The 23,955-nt window shown below is 37.5% G+C and overlaps 2 protein-coding genes across 2 annotated transcripts; one reads left to right on the top strand and one right to left on the bottom strand.

Annotated features, from left to right (window-relative positions):
• Nucleotides 1-5,697: 5,697 nt before the first annotated feature.
• On the top strand, nucleotides 5,698-6,674 carry LOC102286711 (olfactory receptor 5AL1-like). The gene is given in 2 exon segments (XM_070366908.1): nucleotides 5,698-6,103; nucleotides 6,106-6,674. Coding segments are annotated over 2 exon segments (933 nt in total). The 5' UTR covers nucleotides 5,698-5,739.
• A 12,102-nt stretch (nucleotides 6,675-18,776) lies between these two features.
• Nucleotides 18,777-19,736, bottom strand: LOC102286435 (olfactory receptor 8U3). The gene has a single exon (XM_005908381.2). The coding sequence runs from the start codon at nucleotides 19,734-19,736 to the stop codon at nucleotides 18,777-18,779; it is 960 nt and encodes a 319-aa protein (XP_005908443.2).
• Nucleotides 19,737-23,955: the final 4,219 nt, after the last annotated feature.

Raw genomic sequence — 23,955 nt, forward strand, 5'->3', positions numbered from 1 at the left:
CTTTTTGAGATTAAATAAAATCCGGTAGTCTTTCAAAATATCCAACATGTAGCTGAGAGCTATCGTCCCTGTGACCTGCCTTATTCAATAGAATGCTTAAAAGTGTACAACTTCCAAGGCTAGAACTTTTTTCCAGGGAAATTTTAAATGTTTGAACTCAACCACCATATTTTCATTGGAAGCCCAAGCCAGACACTCATCACATGGACCACATCCAGCTGTCAGCCTCATCAAGTATAATATCAGCCATGTGACTGAGGTCTTCACGGACCATACAGACAGCCTACTGCCCAGCTGACACCACAATGTGGAGAGAGATTGTCCATAGCCCACAGGATTATGAGAGATAATAAATCATTGTTGCTTCAGGTCTCTAAAACTTGGGGGTTTTCTTTAAAAAGCTATTAGATAGTTGAAGCAATAGTGATCATAGAATGAATTGCAAAAAACTTTGAAGTGAAATGAACTCTAACAAGAAATCCTGAAGATAGATTTTATGATTTTGACAGAAGGAAAATGTTTAAAATATTTTCCTAAAATAATTCAGGAATGTATTTTAGACACCCATAGCCTTGTTCATGCTGATAGAGCTCTTTTAAACTTTCTTGAATTTCTACCAAGCCTCTAAGAAAAACTACAGGGTTAAATCATTACAGATTGGTTAGAAATAAACTGCAAACAAATATGATGACTTCTGTACAATTTATGTTTAAGGTTCTTTGTCATTTATGCTTTTATTCTACTAGAGAAAATGGTGTTATAAAAATCATAACAGTCTTCCTAGGATAAAATGTCCACATTTAATAATAACTGTTCTTTCTTTGTAATAAACATTGTCTATGAATTTTTTATCTGTATGTGTTTCTATTCATCACTCTATACATGTATGGAATTAGGAGAATTTGTTAGAGAGTTTGAAGAAAAGAAATGCTCATTTCTATCTGATTTGCATGCCTTTAAGTGCTTTCTATTAGACTTCAGGAAAAAATAAAGTTAATTTTAAATTATTTTCTTCTTTGAACAGAATGTTAAAACAATAATTTTCTGAGACTGAACTAAATGTACCTCCAAGCTTCTAAACTCATGGCTTAATTATTATTCCTACAACCCAACAGATATTTGAGTGGGTTGCAGATGTAGGGCTGGATCTTCGGTGCACTATAAACTATTACTCGTTAGCCTTGCAAAGTCCAACAGCAAAGTTAACTCACTGCTTTAATGTGCACTGACTTCTTATAAAATTAAAACTTGTATAAGGCTCATGTGCATGTATGCATGCTAAGTCACTTCAATCGTGTCTGATTTTGCGACCCTGTGGACCATAGCCCACCAGGCTCCTCTGTCCAAGGGATTTTCCAGGCAAGAATACTGAAGTGGTTTACCATGTCCTCCTATAGGGTATCTTCCCAACCTAGGGTTTGAACTCCTGTTTTTTATGTATCCTGCATTGGCAGGAGAGTTCTTTACCACTAGTGCCCCTGCAAACCCCAATAAATCTCATACTAAAGCATAAAAAGTAAATAAAAACAGTTAAACTTTTCTGAGTTTTTTTCCCACGTGTTAAAATAATCTTTGCTAGTAATTATTAATGTTTTATTTTACTTAGATTCAGCAGAATGATCTGAAACATCAAGTGATCAATCCCTGTGTGTTAAGCAAACTGAGTCCCAAAAGATTAGCCATAATGATTGTTTATGCTGTGAGACATCATTACATTGTTTTGTTCAGAAATTGCTTAAAATTATGCAGCACAGGGAACACATTCTGGAGTGACCAATGAATAATACAAAATATACTCACTACAGTTAAGTAATGTTAAATTTTGTTGACATTCACAAAGTTTGCCACAAGGTATATTGGATGCCTTTTTGGTTTCATTTTGGGTTGCTCAAAGGCAGCAGGCAGTGAGGAAAAATCAAGGTAACTGAAGTAGTAGAAAAGGTTTAGGGTAACACAAAACTTGTATTTATTTGTTCCATTATTCTACTAGTATATTTGAAGTTTCTAAACAGTGCTAGCTCCTACAAGGTTTGGGGGAGATGAGAAATAACTATCTGTTTTTTCAAAAATTTGAAATTTAGATTATTTTACAAAGTAATTAATAGGTGAATGAATTGTTAGATGCAACACTTGAGAAGTGATGAGACACCTCTAGGAAGAAGTGAAATTTCACCCGAGATCTGATGCATACATAGAAAAATAAAGCCAACTAGATTGTAAAGACAGAAGGAAGGGCTTCTGCTTCAACTATGTACAAAATTCATGATCACATTTGAGAAACCGACAGTACTCATGATGGCTGAAGCCTGGGAATTACATGAAAACGCCACAAGTAGTGAGACTACTCTGAAAAGAAGGGGTTGCTTATCAAAGGTTAAGTTAGCCAACCTTTGGGACTCTATCCTATGTCAACAGGAAATAGTAAGCTATGATTTGCATGTTAGAAAGTACACTCTAGTTACAGTGAACAGAGAAAGGATGAATAAGATAGATGTTTGGACAATAATACAGTAAGTTGTGATAGAGGCTTAAATTTCAAGTAGACAGGTTTGGGAAAAAATAGGTTAAATAATTAGTATGTTCAATATCTAATTTTTATCAGTGGAGTTTAGAAAGATATATGAAGTATATTATCTTGGCTTTGTGCCTGAATAACTGGCTGGAAGATGACACCACTTACTGAGTTAGAAAATGCATGCTTCAAAGCAGATGAAAATATTGGATGGTTTTTGAACTGCTGAATTCTCTTTTGAGCATGCTATATTTAGGTACTTTGAGAATACCTAGATGAAGTTATCTGGGGATCTCTTGAATACGTACTTAGAAATCAGAGGTGAAATCTGGCCTTGAAATTTAGACTTTTGTGACACAAAAGTGACAACCATCCCCAGAACATTTGATGAGAGCTTCACAAGAGTGTGCAAAAAATGACACAGGATGGCTTAGGAACGAAATGTAAAGTAATGCTTTAATTAAAACATAAACACAGGGAGTGGAGCCACAAGAAGAGTAAACATGGACAGAAAGATGGGATTCTGATGACTTGCAAACTAAACCAAACCAAAACAATGGTTTGCATGAAAACTAATGTCAACGATATCTGAGACTACATAGACAACATAAAAGAAGTCTCCATTGCCAATGGGAAGAAGGAGATTGTTGGTGAACTTGGAATAAGTAATTGTATAACAATTATGGTGAGAACAATTTCAGAATACAAGTTGATATATAAATGCTAAAGATGAAGCAAATGACTTTCCAGGATGTTTAGTACTGAAAGAATGAAGAGGAGAGGGGTTGATGGATAGAGGAAAAGGAAAAGAAGTCACAGGTCATTAGCAGTGATTTCAGCATGTATCTTGTTTTTAAACTGATGGGGAAGATCAAATAAATTAGTAGAGGATGAACATATGGGATGAACAAAATAGCTTGGGAACCAAAATATAAGTTTATACATTAGAAAGAGAATTTGTATGTTGTGAATAGTCATTGTGGCAATTGATCACAGAGTCTAAGCTGTTTAGGGTGAGCATTGAATAAAGGAGGCAACAGTAGGTAAAGGATACTTAAGGTTAAAGTGATTGAGTGGATACATAAAAGGCTGTAGTGTCATAACTGATGTGAAGGGAAAGTTCAGAAAGTTGTGGTCATAGGACAAGTTTTTGATTTTGGATAACTACTATTTTATCAATTGTCACATAGAAAAAGCTTCAAAATGGAATCATGGGAGTAGTATGCTCAAGAGGAATAGCAGTGGGGTCCCTGATTCCAAGATCAAGGATCTAAGAAACCAAGGTATGAAATAAGTGGTGTTCATGATGCTGATGGCACATGTATGGAAGATAAACAATGATGGCATCAACACCTGAGCCTTCAGTGAATAAGAGGGAGAGACCTGGATGCATATGTGATGACAGTGAATATGGGGACAAGCCTCTAAGCGTCAGGGAAGTGTACCTGAATGCAAGGCATAGCAAAAAACAGGAAAGAATGTTCCAGCATGAACAATGCCTTATTTCACCTGCCAGATTTAACATACGTGGATAGTTTCAAATGGAACAGCCTTTGGAAACCTGGAGAGAAATACATTTTCAAGGATGATCCAAGTTTCAGTTTAAAGAAAGAAAACTAAAACGACTGAAGATATTGGTGAGTTTGGTAACGTCAGAGCAAGAGCTACACAGACTCCAACACATCAGAGAAATATAAGTACTAGAAAAATTAAGAGTCAGGAAAGGTAATGATCTGAGATCACAAGTCAATGAGGCAATGGAAAAAGACCTCAAAATATTGCAAAAAGAATAAGCTACAGTCATGGGTGTGATGGGATTGCATAGTCTTTTCTTTTGAGAATAAGCCTAAATCTGAATACTATTAATACTGATGGAATGAAAAACCATGTGTGCACGCTCAGTTATGTCTGACTCATGGACACACAGAGGAGCCAGCCATGCTCCTCTGTCCATGGGCTTTTCCAGATAAGAATACTGGAGTGAGTTGCCGTTTCCTCCTCCAGGGGATCTTCCAACACAGGGATCCAACCCTTGTCTCCCACATCTCCTGCATTGGCAGGAGAATTCTTTGCTACTGTGCCGCCACATGGGAAGCCCATTTTAAGAGCTAAAATTTACTCACTTAACACATACTGCATGAAAGGCACTATTTTAATCACTTAAGGTATACAAACTTAGAGATCACCTTTCCAAAATTTTCTGATTAATGGGGAAATTCTTGCCTCTATGAAAAGAGTTCATTTCTATAAACTATGAATTGAGGTCAGGGAGTCCAGAACTAGTTCATGAGTTATTTTGCTTTACCCCACACTAATCATGAAACAGCAAGAGGGTTTAAGCTCTCACTCTGAGCTTCCATATCTGAAAATGAAGACGATAGCTTATCACCAGTTGATAGGGTTGATGGAAAGATGATCTGAGATGAAATAGTAGAAAAATTTTTTAAATCAAACGTATCTGCTCAAATGAAGATCATTAAAAACTGTTTCTTTTAATAAACCAGAAATCGGTTTTTAGTTCTACAAAATTATCTTGATTTTTTCTTCTCCTGTTTTGCATTTAGATGTTAGGAGCCACCCGATAAATATGTTTTCTAAATTATTTTAATGTATTTTTAATCATCCTATACATATTTCAGAAGAAGCAAGACTATCTATGTTTCTAAGGGCTTTTCTCCCTTTAATTCCCAAATATTACATAGTAATTGAAAGAAAACTAGAAATCATAGTAAGAGAACAAAATAAAATAAAAATCATCCTGAATAGTTGATATAAAGATGGTCAGAATTTAAAACTACCTTTCATACTACCCCTTCTGAAATTATTTTTTAATTTATTGTTTTCTGTTAATTAACAATTTTCAAAGAATTAACATTTTTGTTTAAAGTATTTCAATAATTAAAAATAATTGTGCTCAAATAACTGTCTTTATTTTCTTTTATTAAAAATAGAGTATTCAATTATGTTAGATTTTAAATAAAATGCCATGTTTCTATCTTTCCAAACCCCACAGAATTTCATACTTTGGAGCTTCTGCAGAGAACAAATCACTTCATTATGAAACCAGAATTTGCATGGAGAGTGTCTTTTGAATGTGTCCAACATAAGATCGGGGTGGATCAGAATCAGTTCCCAACATCTGCTTGATTATCTCTAAGGGAGATAAGAATACTCAGACTGTGTGCTCTAGGGGTTTTATTGTTAAAAACAAAAGTTAAATCTCTACCATGGCAAAAGGCAATTATTCTGCAGTGTCTGAGTTTATCCTCTTGGGACTCACAGATAATCCAGAACTTCAAGCCACTCTCTTTGGTGTGTTCCTAGTAATCTATTTTGCTAGCGTCCTGGGTAATCTTGGTTTGATTGTGTTAATACAAGTCAGCCCGCAGCTTCACACACCCATGTATTTTTTTCTCAGCCACCTGGCTTTTATTGATTTTTCTTTTACTTCGTCTGTCACCCCAAACACCTTGGTGAATTTCCTGTGTGAAGTTAAAAGTATAACATTTTATGCATGTGTCATCCAGGTGTGCTGCTTCATCACATCTGTAGCTTGTGAACAGTATTTGCTCTCAGTCATGGCCTATGACAGGTCATTTGCAACCCTTTACTCTATGCCATCCTCATGCCTAAAAAGCTCTGTAATCGGACCATTGCTAGCACATATATTTATGGATTCATTGTGGGTCTTGCGCAGACAGTCGCAACATTCCTCTTGTCTTTCTGTGGCTCCAATAGGGTCAACCACTTCTACTGTGATGACGTTCCCTTGGTCGCACTGGCTTGCTCTGACACTCATGTCAAAGAGCTGATGCTGTTAATCATTGCTGGGTTCAACACCCTTTGCTCTCTACTGATCGTGATCATTTCTTATATCTTCATCCTCTTTGCCATTCTGAGGATCCATTCTGCTGAAGGAAGGCAAAAAGCCTTTTCTACCTGTGTTCCCCATCTGACCTCAATCACCATATTTTATGCAACAATCATTTTTATGTACCTCCTGCCCAATTCAAGCCATTCTCTGAACACAGATTAATTTGCTTTGGCATTCTATATGGTAGTGATTCCCATGTTAAACCCATTGATCTACAGCTTGAGGAATCAGGAACTGAAGAATGCACTGAAGAGCATTATAGAAAAGTTGCATTTGGCTATCAAATAACTGAAAAAATCAAGGACAGGGAGGAATCAGAGGACATGGAGTTGTGGCTTATCTAGAGTCAAAATGCTGATAAATGATAGGGTCAAATTCCTCACTTCCAGTGTTCATATTTACTCAACATGTCCTAAAGCCTACTCTGTCATTCTCGATGATTTACACGTGAAAGGACTTTTATAAATTTTGAGGTGTTAAATTTAAAAGGAGAAAGAGACAGACAAACAAGGAAAGACAGAGAGTGAAACAGAGATAGAGATATCTTAACCTGTTTGAAAAGACATCTTCATAATTAAAGAAATGAAACATCTAGCATAGTCCCTTTATCTGAATTCTGTGTCATATGGGTCATACTAAGATAGACCAACATTTGGTATCTTATATTTCAAGTTTGCTGCATACATAATCTGGAAAATAAGGCAAAGATTAATACAAGATTTTTTTTTCTTTTTTCCAACAAGCTGAATAATCTTCCTAACACTCCTCTACTTGCATTCAGCTCAAAGAGTAGCACCAACAGAGCCACCTTGACATTGAGCCCTTGGTGACACCGATCCTGACACTGTGTCAGTTAAGTTCACTAGAGCTCTTTCCTGCCATATAACTCCTTGCTTGTTCTGTATCAATTGTGATTAGGAACATGGACTCTTCCTTCACACAGTTTGGCCAACAATTTTAGTTTTCCAAGTAATAGCTGTTATCTTGGGTAAATTATTATATTTCACATCTCTTTTTCTTGGTTTCTTCATCTACAATAGTAATAGTTCCTTTGTCCTGGACTGATTGTGAAGATTAAATAAGATTATGACTATAAAAGTCTTACATAGTTTGTAGTACATGCCAAGCACTTCATGAGTATTGACTATTACACCTAATTAGTAACATTATTTTCAGCATTGTTATTGCCTGTATAGCCTTTTTTAGAAAGAGTTGGCAATATGATATGATTTATTTTAAAATCAACAAAATGAAAATATAAAAGCTAACAAGTTATTGTATTGTCATCATTAAAACAATTTCATTCCTTTTCATTTTTGTTTCAAATTGATATGTGACTTTTTAAACTGTACATATTTAAAGTGCTCAATTTGATAAGTTTTGAAACATCACCACGTGAAAATGCTGAACACGTTTGTCCCATACCCCAAGGTTCCTCCTCCACTGACCCTGGGCAACCACCAACTGGTTCCTGTCACTATGATTGCTTTGCGATTCTTAAATGCATGCTGCATATGCTAAGTTGCTTCAGTCATGTCTGACTGCTTATTTCCTACAGTTTTATATAAATGGAATCAGCAATATGAACTCTTTAAGACAGAGAAATTTTATATTTCAGAAGTGCAAACAGCTTCATGTTGAACATTTGGCATAATTATTCTCTGAAAGTGCATTGCCCACACCACTGAGATGCCGTGCAGCATCCACACCACTGAGCTATTCCAAGGCCATTCTATCTCCCACGCATGTGTGCATCCTGTCCCTTCAATCATGTCCTTGTGACCCCATGGACTGTAGCCCACCAGATTCCACTGCCCATGGGATTATCCAGGCAAGAATACTGGAATGGGGTGCCATGCCCTCCTCCAGGGGATCTTCCCGATCCAGGGATGGAAGAGAGGCCCTGGCTTCTCCTGCATTGGGAGGCAGGTTGTTAACCACCAGCACACACTGGGAAGCCCATCCTACCTCCCACTGCCCCTAAATTTCATCACAATTGCTTTTATTAATTTTGTTGGGTATAGTTGCTTTACAATATTGCATGAGTTTCCTGCCATACAGCAAAGTGAATTAGCTCAGTTCAGTTCAGTAGCTCAGTCGTGTCTGACTCTTCGCGACCCCATGAATCGCAGCACGCCAGGCCTCCCTGTCCATCACCAACTCCCAGAGTTCACTCAAACTCATCTCCATCGAGTCAGTGATGCCATCCAGCCATCTCATCCTCTGTCATCCCCTTCTCCTCTGCCCCCCATACCTCCTAGCAACAGAGTCTTTTCCAATGAGTCAACTCTTTGCATGAGGTGGCCAAAGTACTGGAGTTTCAGCTTTAGCATCATTCCTTCTAATGAATACCCAGGACTGATCTCCTCTAGGATGGACTGGTTGGATCTCCTTGCAGTCCAAGGGACTTTCAAGAGTCTTCTCCAACACCACAGTTCAAAAGCATCAATTCTTCGGCGCTCAGCTTTCTTCACAGTCCAACTCTCACATCCATACATGACCACTGGAAAAACCATAGTCTTGACTAGATGGACATTTGTTGGCAAAGTAATGTCTCTGCTTTTGAATATGCTATCTAGGTTGGTCATAACTTTCCTTCCAAGGAGTAAGCATCTTTTAATTTCATGGCTGCAGTCACCATCTGCAGTGATTTTGGAGCCCAAAGATATAAAGTCTGACACTGTTTCCACCGTTTCCTGCCAGGAGCCGGTGAGGCATTCCACTTGTGACAAAGGTCATGAGGAAGGAGGCTTGGCATACGCAAAGGCAGGATCAAGCCTCAGGAGTCCCCCTGGATATTCTCGAGTATCTACCCTCCAAAAAACCAGAGTCTGCCTACTTTATTGCTTTGTGCTTTCACCTCTGACTTTACTGGGGGCTGTACCCCACCACCATCTCACTCTCTCTGTCAAAGAGTTAACTTACAGCTCCAATTAATAAAGTTCCTGGGCAACTAGGAGTGTTTAAATCCAAACCCCTCAGATAGCTCTCTAACTTGCCTGACAAGTTTACCCAGACTCCTACAGCTATGCATACGATTGTTTACAGTCTCCCAGCCTCCAGAGGCATGGGAAGCTTAAGATATTCAAATAGCTTAGAGCCTCTCAGAGAATTAGAAACTGTCAGAAAAAACTAGTAAAAGATTTCATTGATGAGCCAATGCTTGTTGCCAAGTTTTCACATCCCCTGTATTGTATCCTTGAATGTGTATTAATTAATATATTTGGTATGTAGAAAAAATAAGTAGTGGCCTTGGTGTTAGCAACTTTAGACCCTAATAAATTCTTTCCTTTGTTGTAAACCCATTACACATCCGCCCTATAGGAATGCAGTTTTATCTAACACCTTCAGAAGATGGCACCAAACCTTAAAATAATTACTGTTAGAGAAAATAAGTCTTTGTCAAGAGTCATAAAATGTTAATAGGCCTTCTTGGCCAGAAGATGATGTAAATTACCTAAACCATTTGTATACGATAAATTTGCAGGATAGAAACCCTGGTTTTTGAAAAGGATCAAAGACTGCTGACTTTGCATCCCCTATTATCCTCTATGTGTAACTTAGGGTATATAAGCCCCCGTTGAAAATAAAGCTACGGGCCTTGCTCACCAAAGCTTGGTCTCCGCATGTCATTCTTCTCCTTAACTTCCAGCTGAGTCTCCATCTGGAGCATGGAGGTCCTCTGCGACCATTTATTTGCCTGGGCTTCTAAGACCCACTCGAGAAGGTGCCTAAGGTGGGGCACCTTCCACTATTCGAGAGGGCACTTGCGGCCTCCGTGGTCAGAGCTAACCTGGTGTCACAGGTTATATTGATTTTCCACGTAAACCAAGCTACTCAGCCTCTTTTCTCCACTGAATTTTCCTACTGAGCTATCCTCATTCTATTACTCTTTATATCTTTGATGAATATTTAAATAAATAAGTCGCCGAAGCCATCTCTCCTTTGAATACCCTGGATCAGCCGGGGCTGGACCTCGGCAGTTTCCCCATCTATTTCCCATGAAGTGATGGGACCAGATGCCATGATCTTCGTTTCCTGAATGTTGAGTTTTAAGCCAACTTTTTCACTCTCCTCTTTCACCTTCATCAAGAGGCTTTTTAGTTCCTCTTCACTTTCTGCCATAAGGGTGGTGTCATCTGCATATCTGAGGTTATTGATATTTCTCCTGGAAATCTTGATTCCAGCTTGTGCTTCTTCCAGCCCAGCATTTCTCATGAGGTACTCTGCATATAAGTTAAATACGCAGGGTGACAATATACAGCCTTGACGTACTCCTTTTCCTACTTGGAACCAGTTTGTTGTTCCATGTCCAGTTCTAACTGTTGCTTCCTGACCTGCATACAGATTTCTCAAGAGGCAGATCAGGTGGTCTGGTATTCCCATCTCTTTCAGAATTTCCCACAGTTTACTGTGATCCACACAGCCAAAGTTACACATATACATGTATCCACTCTTTTTTAGATTCACTTCCCATTTAGGTCACCACAGAGCACTGAGTAGAGATCCCTGTGCTATACAGTGGGTTCTCTTCAGTTATCTATTTCATACAGAACAGTGTGTATATGTCAATCCCAATCTCCCAATTCACTCATCTGTCTTTCCTCCCTTGGCAATCATAAGTTTCTTTTCTATATCTGTAATTCTGTTTCTGTTTTGCAAACAAGTTCATCTGTACCATTTTTATAGAATCCACATATAAGGAAGATTATATATTTGTCTTTCTCTTTCTGACTTACTTCACTCACTTTGACAGTCTCTAGGTCCATCCCTGTTCCTGTTAATAGGATTGTTTCATTGTTTTTATGACTCATTGGAAAAGACTCTAATGCTGGGATTGGGGGCAGGAGGAAAAGGGGACGACAGAGGATGAGATGGCTGGATGGCATCACTGACTCGATGGACGTGAATTTGAATGAACTCTGGGAGTTGGTGATGGACAGGGTGGCCTGGCATGCTGCAATTCATGGGGTCGCAAAGAATCGGACATGACTGAATGACTGAACTGAACTGAACTGAAGATTCCATTCATCTGGTCCCATCACTTCATGGGAAATAGATGGGGAAACAGTGGAATCAGAGTCAGACTTTATTTTGGGGGCTCCAAAATCACTGCAGATGGTGAATGCAGCCATGAAATTAAAGGACGCTTACTCCTTGGAAGGAAAGTTAAGACCAACCTAGATAGTATATTCAAAAGTAGAGACATTACTTTGCCAACAAAGGTCTGTCTAGTCAAGGCTATGGTTTTTCCAGTGGTCAAGTATAGATGTGAGAGTTGGACTGTGAAGAAAGCTGAGTGCTGAAGAATTGATGCTTTTGAACTGTGATGTTGGAGAGGACTCTTGAGAGTCCCAGGGACTGCAAGGAGATCCAACCAGTCCATCCTAGAGGAGATCAGTCCTGGGTGTTCATTGGAAGGACTGATGCTGAAGCTGAAACTCCAATACTTTGGCCACCTTATGCAAAGAGCTGACTCATTGGAAAAGACCCAGATGCTAGGACGGATTAGGGACAGGAGGAGAATGGGACAACAGAGGATGAGATGGCTGGATGGCATCACAAACTAGATGGACATGGGTTTGGGTGAACTCCAGGAGTTGGTGGACAGGGAGGCCTGGCATGCTGTGATTCATGGGGTCGTGAAGAGTCAGACACGACTGACCAACTGAACTGAACTGAACTGGAGATTCCATTGTACATATGTATATCTTCTTTATCCCTTCCTCTGTTGATGTACATTTAAGTTGCTTCCATGTCCAGGCTATTGCAAATTGTGCTGCAGTGCACATTTGGGTGCATGTATTCTTAGAAATTATGCTTTTCTTCAGATATATGTCCAGGTGGGTTTCCCCAGTAACTCAGCTGGTAAAGTTGTCCAAGAGACCTGGTTTCAATCCCTGGGTGCTGAAGATCATTCAAAGGAGGGCACAGCAACCCACTCCAGTATGCTTTCCTGGAGAATCCCCATTGACAGAGGAGCCTGGTGGGTGACATTCCATAGGGTTCCAAAGAATCGGACATGAATGAGCAACTAAGCTCACAGACAGCACCTGTAGTTTTTTTGTTTTTTTTTTAAGAAACTTCCATACTGTTCTCCATAGATACCAATTTACATCCCCACCAACAGTATAGGAGGGTTCTTTTTTCTCCATACCCTCTCTAGCATGCATCGTCTGTAGATATTTTGAAGATGGATAGACATTTCTCCAAGGAAGACATATAGATAGTAAAAAAATACATGAAAAGATGCTCAATATCACTAATTGTTAGTGAAATGCAGATCAAAACTACAGTTGGGTAGCAATGACAACCCACTCAAATACGCTTGCCTGGAGAATTCCATGGACAGAGGAGTCTGGCAGGCTACATACAGTCCATGGGGTCTCAAAGAGTTGGACAGGACTGAGCGAATATCACTCACTCACCCACTTACCTAGTTGGCCATTTTAAATTTATTTTTGAATGGCCATTTTAAATTTAGTTTTTCTTGTGTTTGTGAGCATATTTGAAACGTATTTTTTTTTTTTTGGTTCTTCCATTTCTGCTATTGAAATAAGCATATATTTTCTTGAAACAAAATTTGAGCTATTTTCTGCATTTAGTAAGGATTGTATTAATAAAATGTTAATTTATTTAGTTCCACTTTTCAAAGTAAAAACAGAGATAAACTTAGTTGAATCTTCTTCTGTGTGTCTGGTGCTGGATGAAAGTCTTTAAATGGATGGTATCAGCTAATTTTTATAACCCTTTACTGAGACGGGTATTTAAAAAATAAAAAAGTCCAAAACAGTTTATGTAGTTCTTTAATAAGCATGTAGTTTATAACTAGAAAAAATAAGTTTTTGGTTTTTTTTTTGTAAAACAGATTTTTAGTGATTATTTTAAACATTTTTAACTATGGCGTCAGAGAAGACTCTCAAGAGTCCCTCGGACTACAGGGCAACCAAACCAGTCAATCTGAAAGGAAATATCAGTCCTGAATATTCATTGGAAGGACTGATACTGAGGCTGAAGCTCCAATACTTTGCCCACATGATGCAAAGAGATGACTAATTGGAAAAGACCCTAAAGCAGGGAAAGTTTGAGGGCAGGAGGAGAAGCTGATGAGAGAGGATGAGATGGTTGGATGACACCACCAACTTGATGGCCATGAGTTTGAGTAAGCTCCAGGAGTTGGTGATGGACAGGGAAGCCTGCTGTGCTGCAGTCCATGGGGTCACAAAGAGTTGGACAGGACTGAGCAACTGAACTGAACTGGTTTTGAACATTGATCCAAATTCATTTACAAAGTAAATTTAAATTATTTGTTTAATTAGAAAAATAATTTGAAAGATAGATGAGCCTGAATCTGGCACAATGAATGAATATTTCATGGGGCTCACATACTCTGGAAAAGAAAATGAAGGGAAAAGTCACCACACTTGGGGCAAAAGCTCTTTACCTTTATCATTTCTTTGCCTTCCAGTGATGTTAATTTCAGAAGTTTCTGAGAATATATCATCATCTCCCAAAAGCTAGATTTTTAATAGTTTCTAAAAGATGTAACCATATTTCACTTCTACCCTTTGGTGTCACTTGATCCCTTTGCTATTACATAACTGCTTTGGCTTAGAATATAAGGAAAGGATTTTAACAGCTCTGAGGCACAAGTTTTTCATGTAAGTTGAGATATTCAGGAGAAATGAACTCTAACGGTCCTCAGCCTGGATTATTACTTATATAATAAAATATCAACATCCTATGCTTAATTTAATTATCTAAAAACCAAATTAAGTGACAAGGAGGTCTGAGGGGAAAAAAAATCGGTCTATAAATATATAATTACTAATGGTTTTTCTTCATAGGTAACACTGTAATGTTACTATGAAGCAGTCAAACTATATTAAAACATGGGCTTCTCTGAACTAATATGCAAATAAAAAATATAATTGAGGAAATATGAGGTACTTATACATAAACAACAAATAATTAAACTCATCAGAATATTTACATTCTAAGCATATTCTTGATAATCTAGTACTTCTACAACAATTTTTTTGTTAAATTAATAAATTATACTTCAAGAAAATTTAACTTCATATGTTTTCAACTTATCATTTTCAAAAAGGCAAAACGGGTTAAAGCTCACTTTGTTTATTTTGTAAATCCTGATTTTCACATTGCTAAACTTAAATACATATGACTTATTTCTTAGCATTGGTAAGAGGATTAAATCAGTTGATAAAATTCAAAATTAGGCTAAGAAATAGCAAGCACTCAATAAATGTCAGGTATTTTTCTTCTTTTTCTTTGTTGCTAGTAAATAAATTGTATAAGTGAGTGATGGTCTTTGTTTAAATATATCATGTAAAAATAAGTTGTAAAGAAAGTGTGCTGTCCTCTTTAAAATAATTCAATTGTCACTCAAGAAACTGAAAATTTGATGTATAGCAAAACCAATACAATATTGGAAAGTAATTAGTCTCCAATTAAATAAATTTATATTAAAATTTAAAAAATAAAAAGAAAGAAACTGAAAAGAATTGAGAGGATCTTGCTTTCTGTACCAAAGGGTCTGTTTTCTTCCTCAGGTTAGAGTAATTTTCTGCCTTTTTAAAAATTTATATACACATGTATTATTTTTTGAAATTATTTCCATTATAGGTTACTACAAGATATTGAGTATAGTTCCCTGCTACATAGTAAACCTTTATTGTATGTCTATTTTAATTAGAAATTTAACATTCTATTCAGAGTAAGTCAAACAAGAGGAGTCAAATGTCATATATTTTTAGTTAGGCAAAATTTATATTTTTTCTAAAATACATATATTATATATATTATTTATATAAGTATATAAAAAGTTTTTCTATTACTTTTGATAAAGGTTTAAGAACATCCCCCCTCCAAAAAAAAAGAAGAGGTGGAGAAATTGGAAAACAAAATAAATGAAATGGGAGCACTGATTACAAAATAGAAAAAGTGAAACAAACGAGGTAAAATAAGAGATCATCATATAGTCCAGTTGTTTTTAAACATGATTGCTCATTAGAAATATATCTGGAGCTATGGGAAAAAAAATACCTGTATACCATTATTTCTTCAAATACATTTTCTGCCCCTATCTCTCTCTCTTCTCTCTCAGGGATCCCTTTAATGTGAATATTATTATACTTGATATAGACACAGAGGTCCCTTAAACTCTCTTCATTTTTATAAATTTTGTCTTCTTGTTGCTGTTCTTATTGGGTGATTTTCACTATTCTATCTTCCAAATCATTTTTCTCTAACATTGATTCTCTCTCATATGTTATATATATACATATATATGTATATGTATATATATATATATATACATACATCTTTTAAAATTTCAGTTATTGTATTCAGTTGTGTTGGTTCTTTCTTATATTTTCTGTCTCTGTTGATGTTTCTCACTGAATCTCTCCATTCATTTTCTGAGTTTGGTGAACCTCCTTTGATCTTTTCTTTGAACTCTGTATCAGGTAAACACTTATCTAAAGACCATTTCATTAGGGTTTGTTCTGGGGTCTTATTTTGCTCTTTTGTTTGGAACTCATTCCTTTGTCTCCTCATTATGTCTGACTTTTGATTTCTGTTCCTATGAATTAGGCAAAACATCTAGCTCTCCTTGTCTTGAAGGAGTATCTTTGTGTGGGTGCATGTCTTGTGTCCACTGCTTGCAACTGGTGACTTTGGCAGGTTGACTCCAGCTAGAGTGAGTGCAGACCTGGGATAGACCTGGGGAAGTGCTGCTCCTAAGACTGCATAAGAATGTGGATTTTGATATTTTAGCTGAGGGAATGATGTTTCACAGTACAGTTTTAAAGGCCACACAGAATTGTATGTGTCTGTTTAGGAAGAAGCTGAATAACATAACTATTGATTACATGTGAATTTCTTCTTGAATTTCCCTGAGAAAAGTCAGGATTACATTAAGAAATGACTGCTAATAGTAAGGGATTAAAATTGTGTGGACATGGAAACTCCAATTAGTGTTTCAACATTGCTATTGTAAATAATCATTGGAAGCAAAAAGGTAAAGTTAAACATAAGAAGAGCAGAGTTCTTCAAGTGAAGCATTAAGATTCTTTAGGTTTGAACCTCTTTACCTGTGAAAGAGAAACTTCCTGTGTTCCTTCTTTGTGTTTTGTATGTGATATGTGAGAATATGTGTGAATATCCATCAGATAAATATGCACTCACAAGGCATAGTTGCAGTGACTAGAAGCACCATGTTCTCTGTCAAACCTGACTTAAAAATCTGAGGATTCATTCAACTCACAAGATTCTAAACACGCTTCATGGCAACATACATGGGTTTCTTACAAATTAAGTGCAGAAGAGGAAATAATTCCCTTGTACAATATACCTCAAGGCTTCCCTATTGGCTCAGGGTGAAGAATTCAGATGCCATGAAGGAGACTCAGGTTTGATCTCTGATTGGGAAGATCCGCTGGGGAAGGAAAGGGCAACCCACTCCAGTATTCTAACCTGGAAAATGTTATGGACAGAGGAGCCTGGTGGGCTAGAATGCATAGGGTCACAAAACAGTCAGACATGACTTAGCAACTAAACAACAACAACATTACAAACCTCAAACTGACTTTTATATAATGACTGTAACTAGCAAAGTCACCTTCCAAAATGGTAAAATGATAATGTTAAATCAGTAATTTAATTAATTTTTATAAACTCAAAATAATAAAAGAACTTAGAATCACTAATTTTTAAATTTCATGTCATGATCCTATAAGGGTAATTGAATAAATGACATTGTAACCTAAGATTATTTCTATTTGAACATATGAGAATTTATTCATTTTTAAAATATAATTTCTTATAAACCATGTTTTCCAATTATATTTAAAAATCTGATAATGACACCTCTAAGTACAGATAACCTATAATTAGGTTTCCCAGCTGGCTCAGTGAATCTGCCTGCCAATGCAGGGGACCTGAGTTCGATCCCTGGGTCAGGAAGAACCCCGGGAGAAAGGAGTGGTAACCCACTCCAGTATTCTTGCCTTGGAAATCCCATGGACAGAGGAAACTGGTAGGGTACAGTCCATGGGGTCACAAAGAATCTAACAAAACTTAGCAAACTAAATAACAATAACACAGTGATCTATAATTAGAGCTTCCCAGTGACTCTAGTGGTAAAGATTCTGCCTGCAGTGCAGGAGACACAGGAGAGGCAAATTCAAGCCCCAAGTTGGAAAGATCCCCTGGAGTAGGAAATGGCAGCCCACTCCAGAATTCTTCCCTGGAGAATCCAGTGGACTGAGAAGCCCGGTAGGGTACAGTCCGAAGTGTTGCAAATAACTGGACAAGACTGGGAGACTAAGAGTGCAATCTATAATACCCTTTACTCTTAACATCCAAAGTGTTAAGAAAACAAACTTCAAATAGACTTGAATTTGAACTTAGAATATTCCTATTATTAGTTATGTGACCTTAGACAATTTATAAATTATTGAGACCTAGAAGTGAAACCTTACACTCCAGTAGATTTGATATATAGGATTCAGTGCAACTAGGTGATTAAAGTCCTGGAAGGTAGTAGAAATCTAAAAGCTTTGTCTTTCTTATTTAAGACTGATAGACTTTTAAGAACTTAACTGATTGATTTTTGTTACACATAAAAGTATTTATATAACAACACATAGAACTTATGGGCTTCCCAGGTGGACCTAGTGGAAAAGAATCTGCCTCCAGGAGACTTATGAGATGCAGGTTTGATTTCTGGGTCAGGAAGATCCCCTGGAGGGCATGGCAATTCACTCCAGTATTCTTGCCCAATAAATCCCATGAACAGAGACGCCTGACAGGCTGTAGTCCATGGAGTCACAGAGAGATGAACGTGACTGAAGTGACTTAGCAGGCATAGCACTTACTATAACATGATACAGTTCTAAGCCTTTCATAAACATTAACCTGTTTAACCTTCAAAACCAATCAACCATCTGGTTCCCATTATTTTGTAAAGTTGTAAAGAGAGTCATGCAGAGTTCAGGTCAATTGTCCAGAGTTTCACAGCTAATAAAAAGAAGATAGAATTCAAACACATGCAGTCTTGGTTCTAGAGTCCTGAGTTCTAAGAAAAAGATGCTGCTACCTTTGTTTGGGATACATGTATATGTGTTTGGGAGTGTATTTGTGTTTGCTTTTGAAGATGATTTCATGGTCTTTAAATGCTACTATGTCCTGAGCAGGACTCAGAATCAAACTGACTTTCCAGAATTGACCTGGGTCCTTGTAGTAATTATCAGGGTCTGTTGAAGTAATAATCACATTTTCAGTTTACTGGTAAAGAATTACAAGCAATGTCAAAAAGGGAAAGACTGACTTATTTTTCTTCTTGTATTTAATACAATGTTATTATTATTATTTTCTTAATTTTAATATCTTTAAAGTTTCACAACCTTTTCCCAAGACTTTCTTGGAGGCACTTTTCACCTCTTTGTTTCTTAGACTATAGATGAGTGGGTTCAACATGGGGATCACCACAGTGTAAAACACAGATGCCATTTTGTCTGTGTCCAGGGAGTGGTTTGACTTGGGTTGCAGGTACATAAATATCAGAGTGCCATAAAAAATAGTAACAGCCACCATGTGGGAGCCACAGGTAGAAATGGCCTTGAGTCGCCCCTGGGTAGAGCGGATCCTTAGGATGGTGGTGATGATGAAGAGGTAGGACGTGAGGACAATGGAAGATGAACAGATCATATCAAAACCAGCAAAGGCAAAGATCAGAATTTCCTTCATGCGTGTGTCTGAGCATGACAGAGCCAAGAGAGGAAGGTCATCACAGTAGAAATGGTTAATGACATTGGGGCCACAGTAGGTTAGACGGAAGGTGATGATGGTATGGAACAGGGCAACCAGAAAGCTGTATACATATGGAACTGCCACTAGTTGAATGCAGACTCTCTTTGACATCAGTGTGGAATAATGCAGGGGACTACAGATGGCTACATAGCGATCATAGGCCATGGAAGCTAAGAGGAAACACTCCGTGATCATGAAGGTGAGAAAACAGCCCAGTTGCATTGCACAAGCATAGAAAGCAACAGTATTGTGCTCCACAACAAAGTTCACCATCATCTTTGGTGTGATAGCAGAGGAGTAGCAAAGATCAACAAAGGCCAAGTGACTGAGGAAATAGTACATAGGCGTGTGCAGTCGAGCATCAGTTCTGATCAAGGTAATCAAGCCCAGGTTGCCCAGCACCGTGACCAGATAAATGACCAAGAACACCACAAAGCAGGGGACCTGAAGCTCTGGCCGTTCTGTAATTCCCTTGAGAATGAATTCAGTGACAAAAGTAAGATTCACTTTAGCCATTTAATCTGATGGATTTTGAAGAGTTTGTTGTGAGTTGAAGAATAAAAACGACACCTTCTACAGCCTCTGCCAGTGTTGGGGAGGTGATCATTGGCATCTTCTATCCGTGAGTCACTCCACCTTGTGGGCAAAAGGTAGCTGCAGCTCTCCAATGACATGCTGTTCTTGCTCCAGGGAAAGGAATCTACTACTCTCAGAGTAGTCTTCTTAAGCCTTACTTTGCTTTACAAAGAAGTGGTGCTTCTTTGCTTTATGATGTAGAAAATATAGGAAGATGCTGATGAAAAATTAAATAGTATCTGAAAGAAAGCACTTGAGACAATTAATAGTAATATTCCAGTGTTTCTGGTGCCACCAAGGTTTTGGTGCCCATGTATATGTTACAGGGAATAACTTACTCCGTGTTGGATATATTTCTTTCCTTTAACCTTTGTTTTCTGTGGCATTTGTTCACTGAAAGAACACTGTTCATACATATTGGTCTACTTTGGAAAACCCTGCTCCTCTGCCTGAATGTTAAATCAAAGTGCGTTTGTTCAGGACCCTGTCCACTTGTGGACGGCTACAGGAGGGAAGAAATGATCAAATCCTCTGCCCAAGGCTTGCCATTCTGGGAGATAACTACAAAACTAATGGACTTTTTAATTTACTTCTTCACTTCATCTGGACCCCGATTATATGACTATTTTGAGACATCAGTCTGCTATCTTCTTTTTCTGCTGGCTTTCTGCATAAAGTCAATATCCCTTGCCTCAACACCTAAACTCACAGTTAATTGGCTTGCCTTGCAGTAAGCAGAGTGAGCTTAAATTAGGTAACATATGTAGCAGTTAAAAATACATAACAGATACATGAAAGTACATTTTTATTTCCCTGTTTTTCAATTTTGTGTAAGTCCCCAAAGCTTTAAAATGTAAAAATGATCTAGCATGACTTACTTACTTTTATAAAATAAGTACTTGGTGCTATGTAAGTTAAAAAGTAATTAATCAGATCTATGGGAAACTATCATTTTATTTGCATAGGAATTAAAGAGCCTTAACATTATTTTCCAATTTGAAAATTGACTACATTTTGTAGTTTGTTTCTGAGAGATAACATTAAGTAGTCTGTTAGATAATTTTTTGTATACTATATGTAGATGAACACCTTTTCCCATAAACATGTGTCAGTATATTTCAGGGGCTTAAAATATCCAAAGTACTTACCTTCAGTTGTAAGTGAAGTTTTGTGGAAGCATGTATAGTAGTTCTTGATGAATGCTTCAGAATAATTACTTGTATTTTTAACAGCTCTGGAAAAATAAGACTAGTTTCTCTAAATCCAATGTTAGCCTGTTTGAATTTTATTTTTGATCCTGTCTTTATTTCCCACATAGTGGAACCATGAAATATTAACAAAAAAGGAGCCTCAAGACATTACTGTGTATAACTCCTTCATATTTCAAATTTTGTCTATTAATACTATTATTATTTATCTGTTGAATTTGAGAACTGTCCTTACAGATACTCTACATAGTGCAAAACATGAATTCACCTTTGGTATGGGCTTCCCTTACAGCTCAATTGGTCTACCTGCAATGCAGGAGAACCCAGTTCAATTCCTGGGTCGGGATAATCCACTAGAGAAGGGATAGGCTACCCACTCCAGTATTCTTGGGCTTCTTTTGTGGCTCAGCTGGTAAAAAATCTGCCAGCAATGCAGGAGACTTGGGTTCAATCCCCGGCTTGGAAAGATCCCCTGGAGAGGGGAAAGGTTACCCACTCCAGGATTCTGGCCTGGAGAATTCCATGGACTGTGAAGTCCATTGGGTCCCAAAGAGTTGGACACAACTGAGAGACTTTCACTTTTCATAGTTTGTTACTAACACACTCTGATGAAATTTCTATCCCATCATATCTGAGTAGCAATGGAAAAAACCCAGGCTTAGAGCTATGGTCACAGAGTAGGGACTTCCCTGGTGGCTCAGCAGTAAAGAATATGCCTGCCAGTGCAGGCAATGTAGGTTCAATTCCTATGTTAGGAAGATCCCCTAGAAAAGGAAATGGAAACCCACTCCTGTATTCTTGCCTGGGAAATTCCATGCATAGAGGAGCTTGGTGGGGTACAGTCCACGGGGTTGCAAAGGGTTGGAAATGACTTAGCAACTAAACAGCAACAGCAACACAGAGAGTAGATGGTACAGTGTGGGTGTAACTGGGTTTGTTTGACGGCAGAGCCCATATTCCTAATCCATCAAGCCATGCTGCCCACTGTGTAACAATACTGGCAGATACATCCATTTTGCTCTGGTATGAACCTGATATTTAGAGAAGTCAAACATGAAAACTGTAGTTGAGCCAAATTTCAGGAGATCAAACTTCTAAAAACTTTTCTAAAAGTATTTGAAGTACAAATAGATATCCTGTAGAAAGGACTGAAATGCAGAGTATGAAAGTAAGAAATGAAGTTAAGACGTTAGAAGTATTATGATTCCATTTAATACAGCAGCTCATAAAGCAGAAAGGTTTCTAGTGGAAAGCTAAGTTCCAGGTGGACGGTTGACTATTCACTCTACAAACTTCACATGACTCACCTGCTCAGCCATGATTCTGGCTCCAAATGTACTCATTCCGAAGTTGTCTGGGTCATTTAATAGTTCCTAGATCCTTCTGAGTCTAAATTTGAACCTCTAGAGATATCTGAAAGATGTAATATCTCCATCTCTGTTTCTCTCAAAGTATGATGAGCTGAACAAATTATACTGGGGATTTGAAAAAAATATATAATTATCTGTATTCCTGAAGGAACTATACTTCAAGTATACCTATCAGACAATTTCCACAGAAGCAAAAGAAGGCTGTATTAAAGACAACAATGTAAAAAGACCATACACTTTCATTCATTTAAATAAGAACTCAAGTTTTGTGAAAGGTTAAGACCAGCATTTAAATTCTGAGTAAATTATGGAAATGTGGGTAATGTCCGTTTTTTTATTTTTTGGATCTCAGCTTTCTCAATTGTAAAGTCAAGTGAAACATGTTTTATGTTTTAATGAATATTGAATGTGTTAATGTATGTAAAGACTCAGTAACTCTATGATAGTGAATACTCAAAAGAGATTTGCTTTAAAAAGGAAAGTAAATCAGAACATAAAAAAAATAAACATACTTACTCCAAGAAACTACCTGAAAAATGGAACAACTTCATCACAGTGTCAGACTCTATCTTGGTGAATCTGCACAGTAAAGGAAACATTATCATTAATGATGAAATCCATAATTTTTTTTTTTCACAAATTACAAACAAGAAAATCAACTTTAAACCAATTTAAAAATGTTTGTGCATGAAAACGGTAATCACAGCAGTAGACCAATTCCTGAAAAGTTATCCACTGCTTCCGGTTTCTCCTAACCTTTGTCCTTTCCAACGAGTTTTTTCCCACAGCACTGACACCAGTCCTTTCTAGGTTGTGTGATTATTATTTGATCAGTAAACACAACAAACTTTTGCCAAGTCTTAGTTAAATTCCTCTGAAATCTGAAAATGTTGTACATTATCTCACTTCTTGTCATTTATGATACCATGATTCCCTTGATTTATTTTTTTAATGTTATTTTTAATTTATTCATTTTGATCTTCATTGCAGTGCATGGGTTTCTCATCTCAGTGGCTGTGCTCGTTATGGAGCATGGGGTCTAGGACCACAGGCTTCAGAAATCTGTGAGTCTGTGGTGCACAGGCTCAGTTTCTCCACAAAATGTGGGATCTTTCCAGACCAGGGATAGAGCCTGTGTCCCCTGCATTGGCAGGCAGATACTTAACCACTGGGCCACCAAGGAAGTTCCTGTTTCTTTCTTTCTTTTTTTTTTTTTTTTTTTTTTTTTACCTGTAGTAAGTCAAAGATGGAGAAGCTCGATACAGTCAAAAAAAAAAAAAAAAAAACAGGAACTGACTGTGGCTGAGACCATGAACCCCTTATTGCCAAATTCAGACTTAAATTGAAGAAAGTAGGGAAAACCACTGGACCATTCAGGTATGACCTAAATCAAATACCTTATGATTATACAATGGAAGTGAGAAATAGATTTAAGGGCCTAGATCTGATAGAGTGCCTGATGAACTATGGAATGAGGTTCAGGACATTGTACAGGAGACAGGTATCAAGACCATCCCCATGGAAAAGAAATGTAAAAAACAAAAATGGCTATATAGGGAGGCCTTACAAATAGCTGTGAAA

Source organism: Bos mutus, unplaced genomic scaffold (assembly GCF_027580195.1).
Source record: "Bos mutus isolate GX-2022 unplaced genomic scaffold, NWIPB_WYAK_1.1 CTG254, whole genome shotgun sequence".
Taxonomy (NCBI): domain Eukaryota; kingdom Metazoa; phylum Chordata; class Mammalia; order Artiodactyla; family Bovidae; genus Bos; species Bos mutus.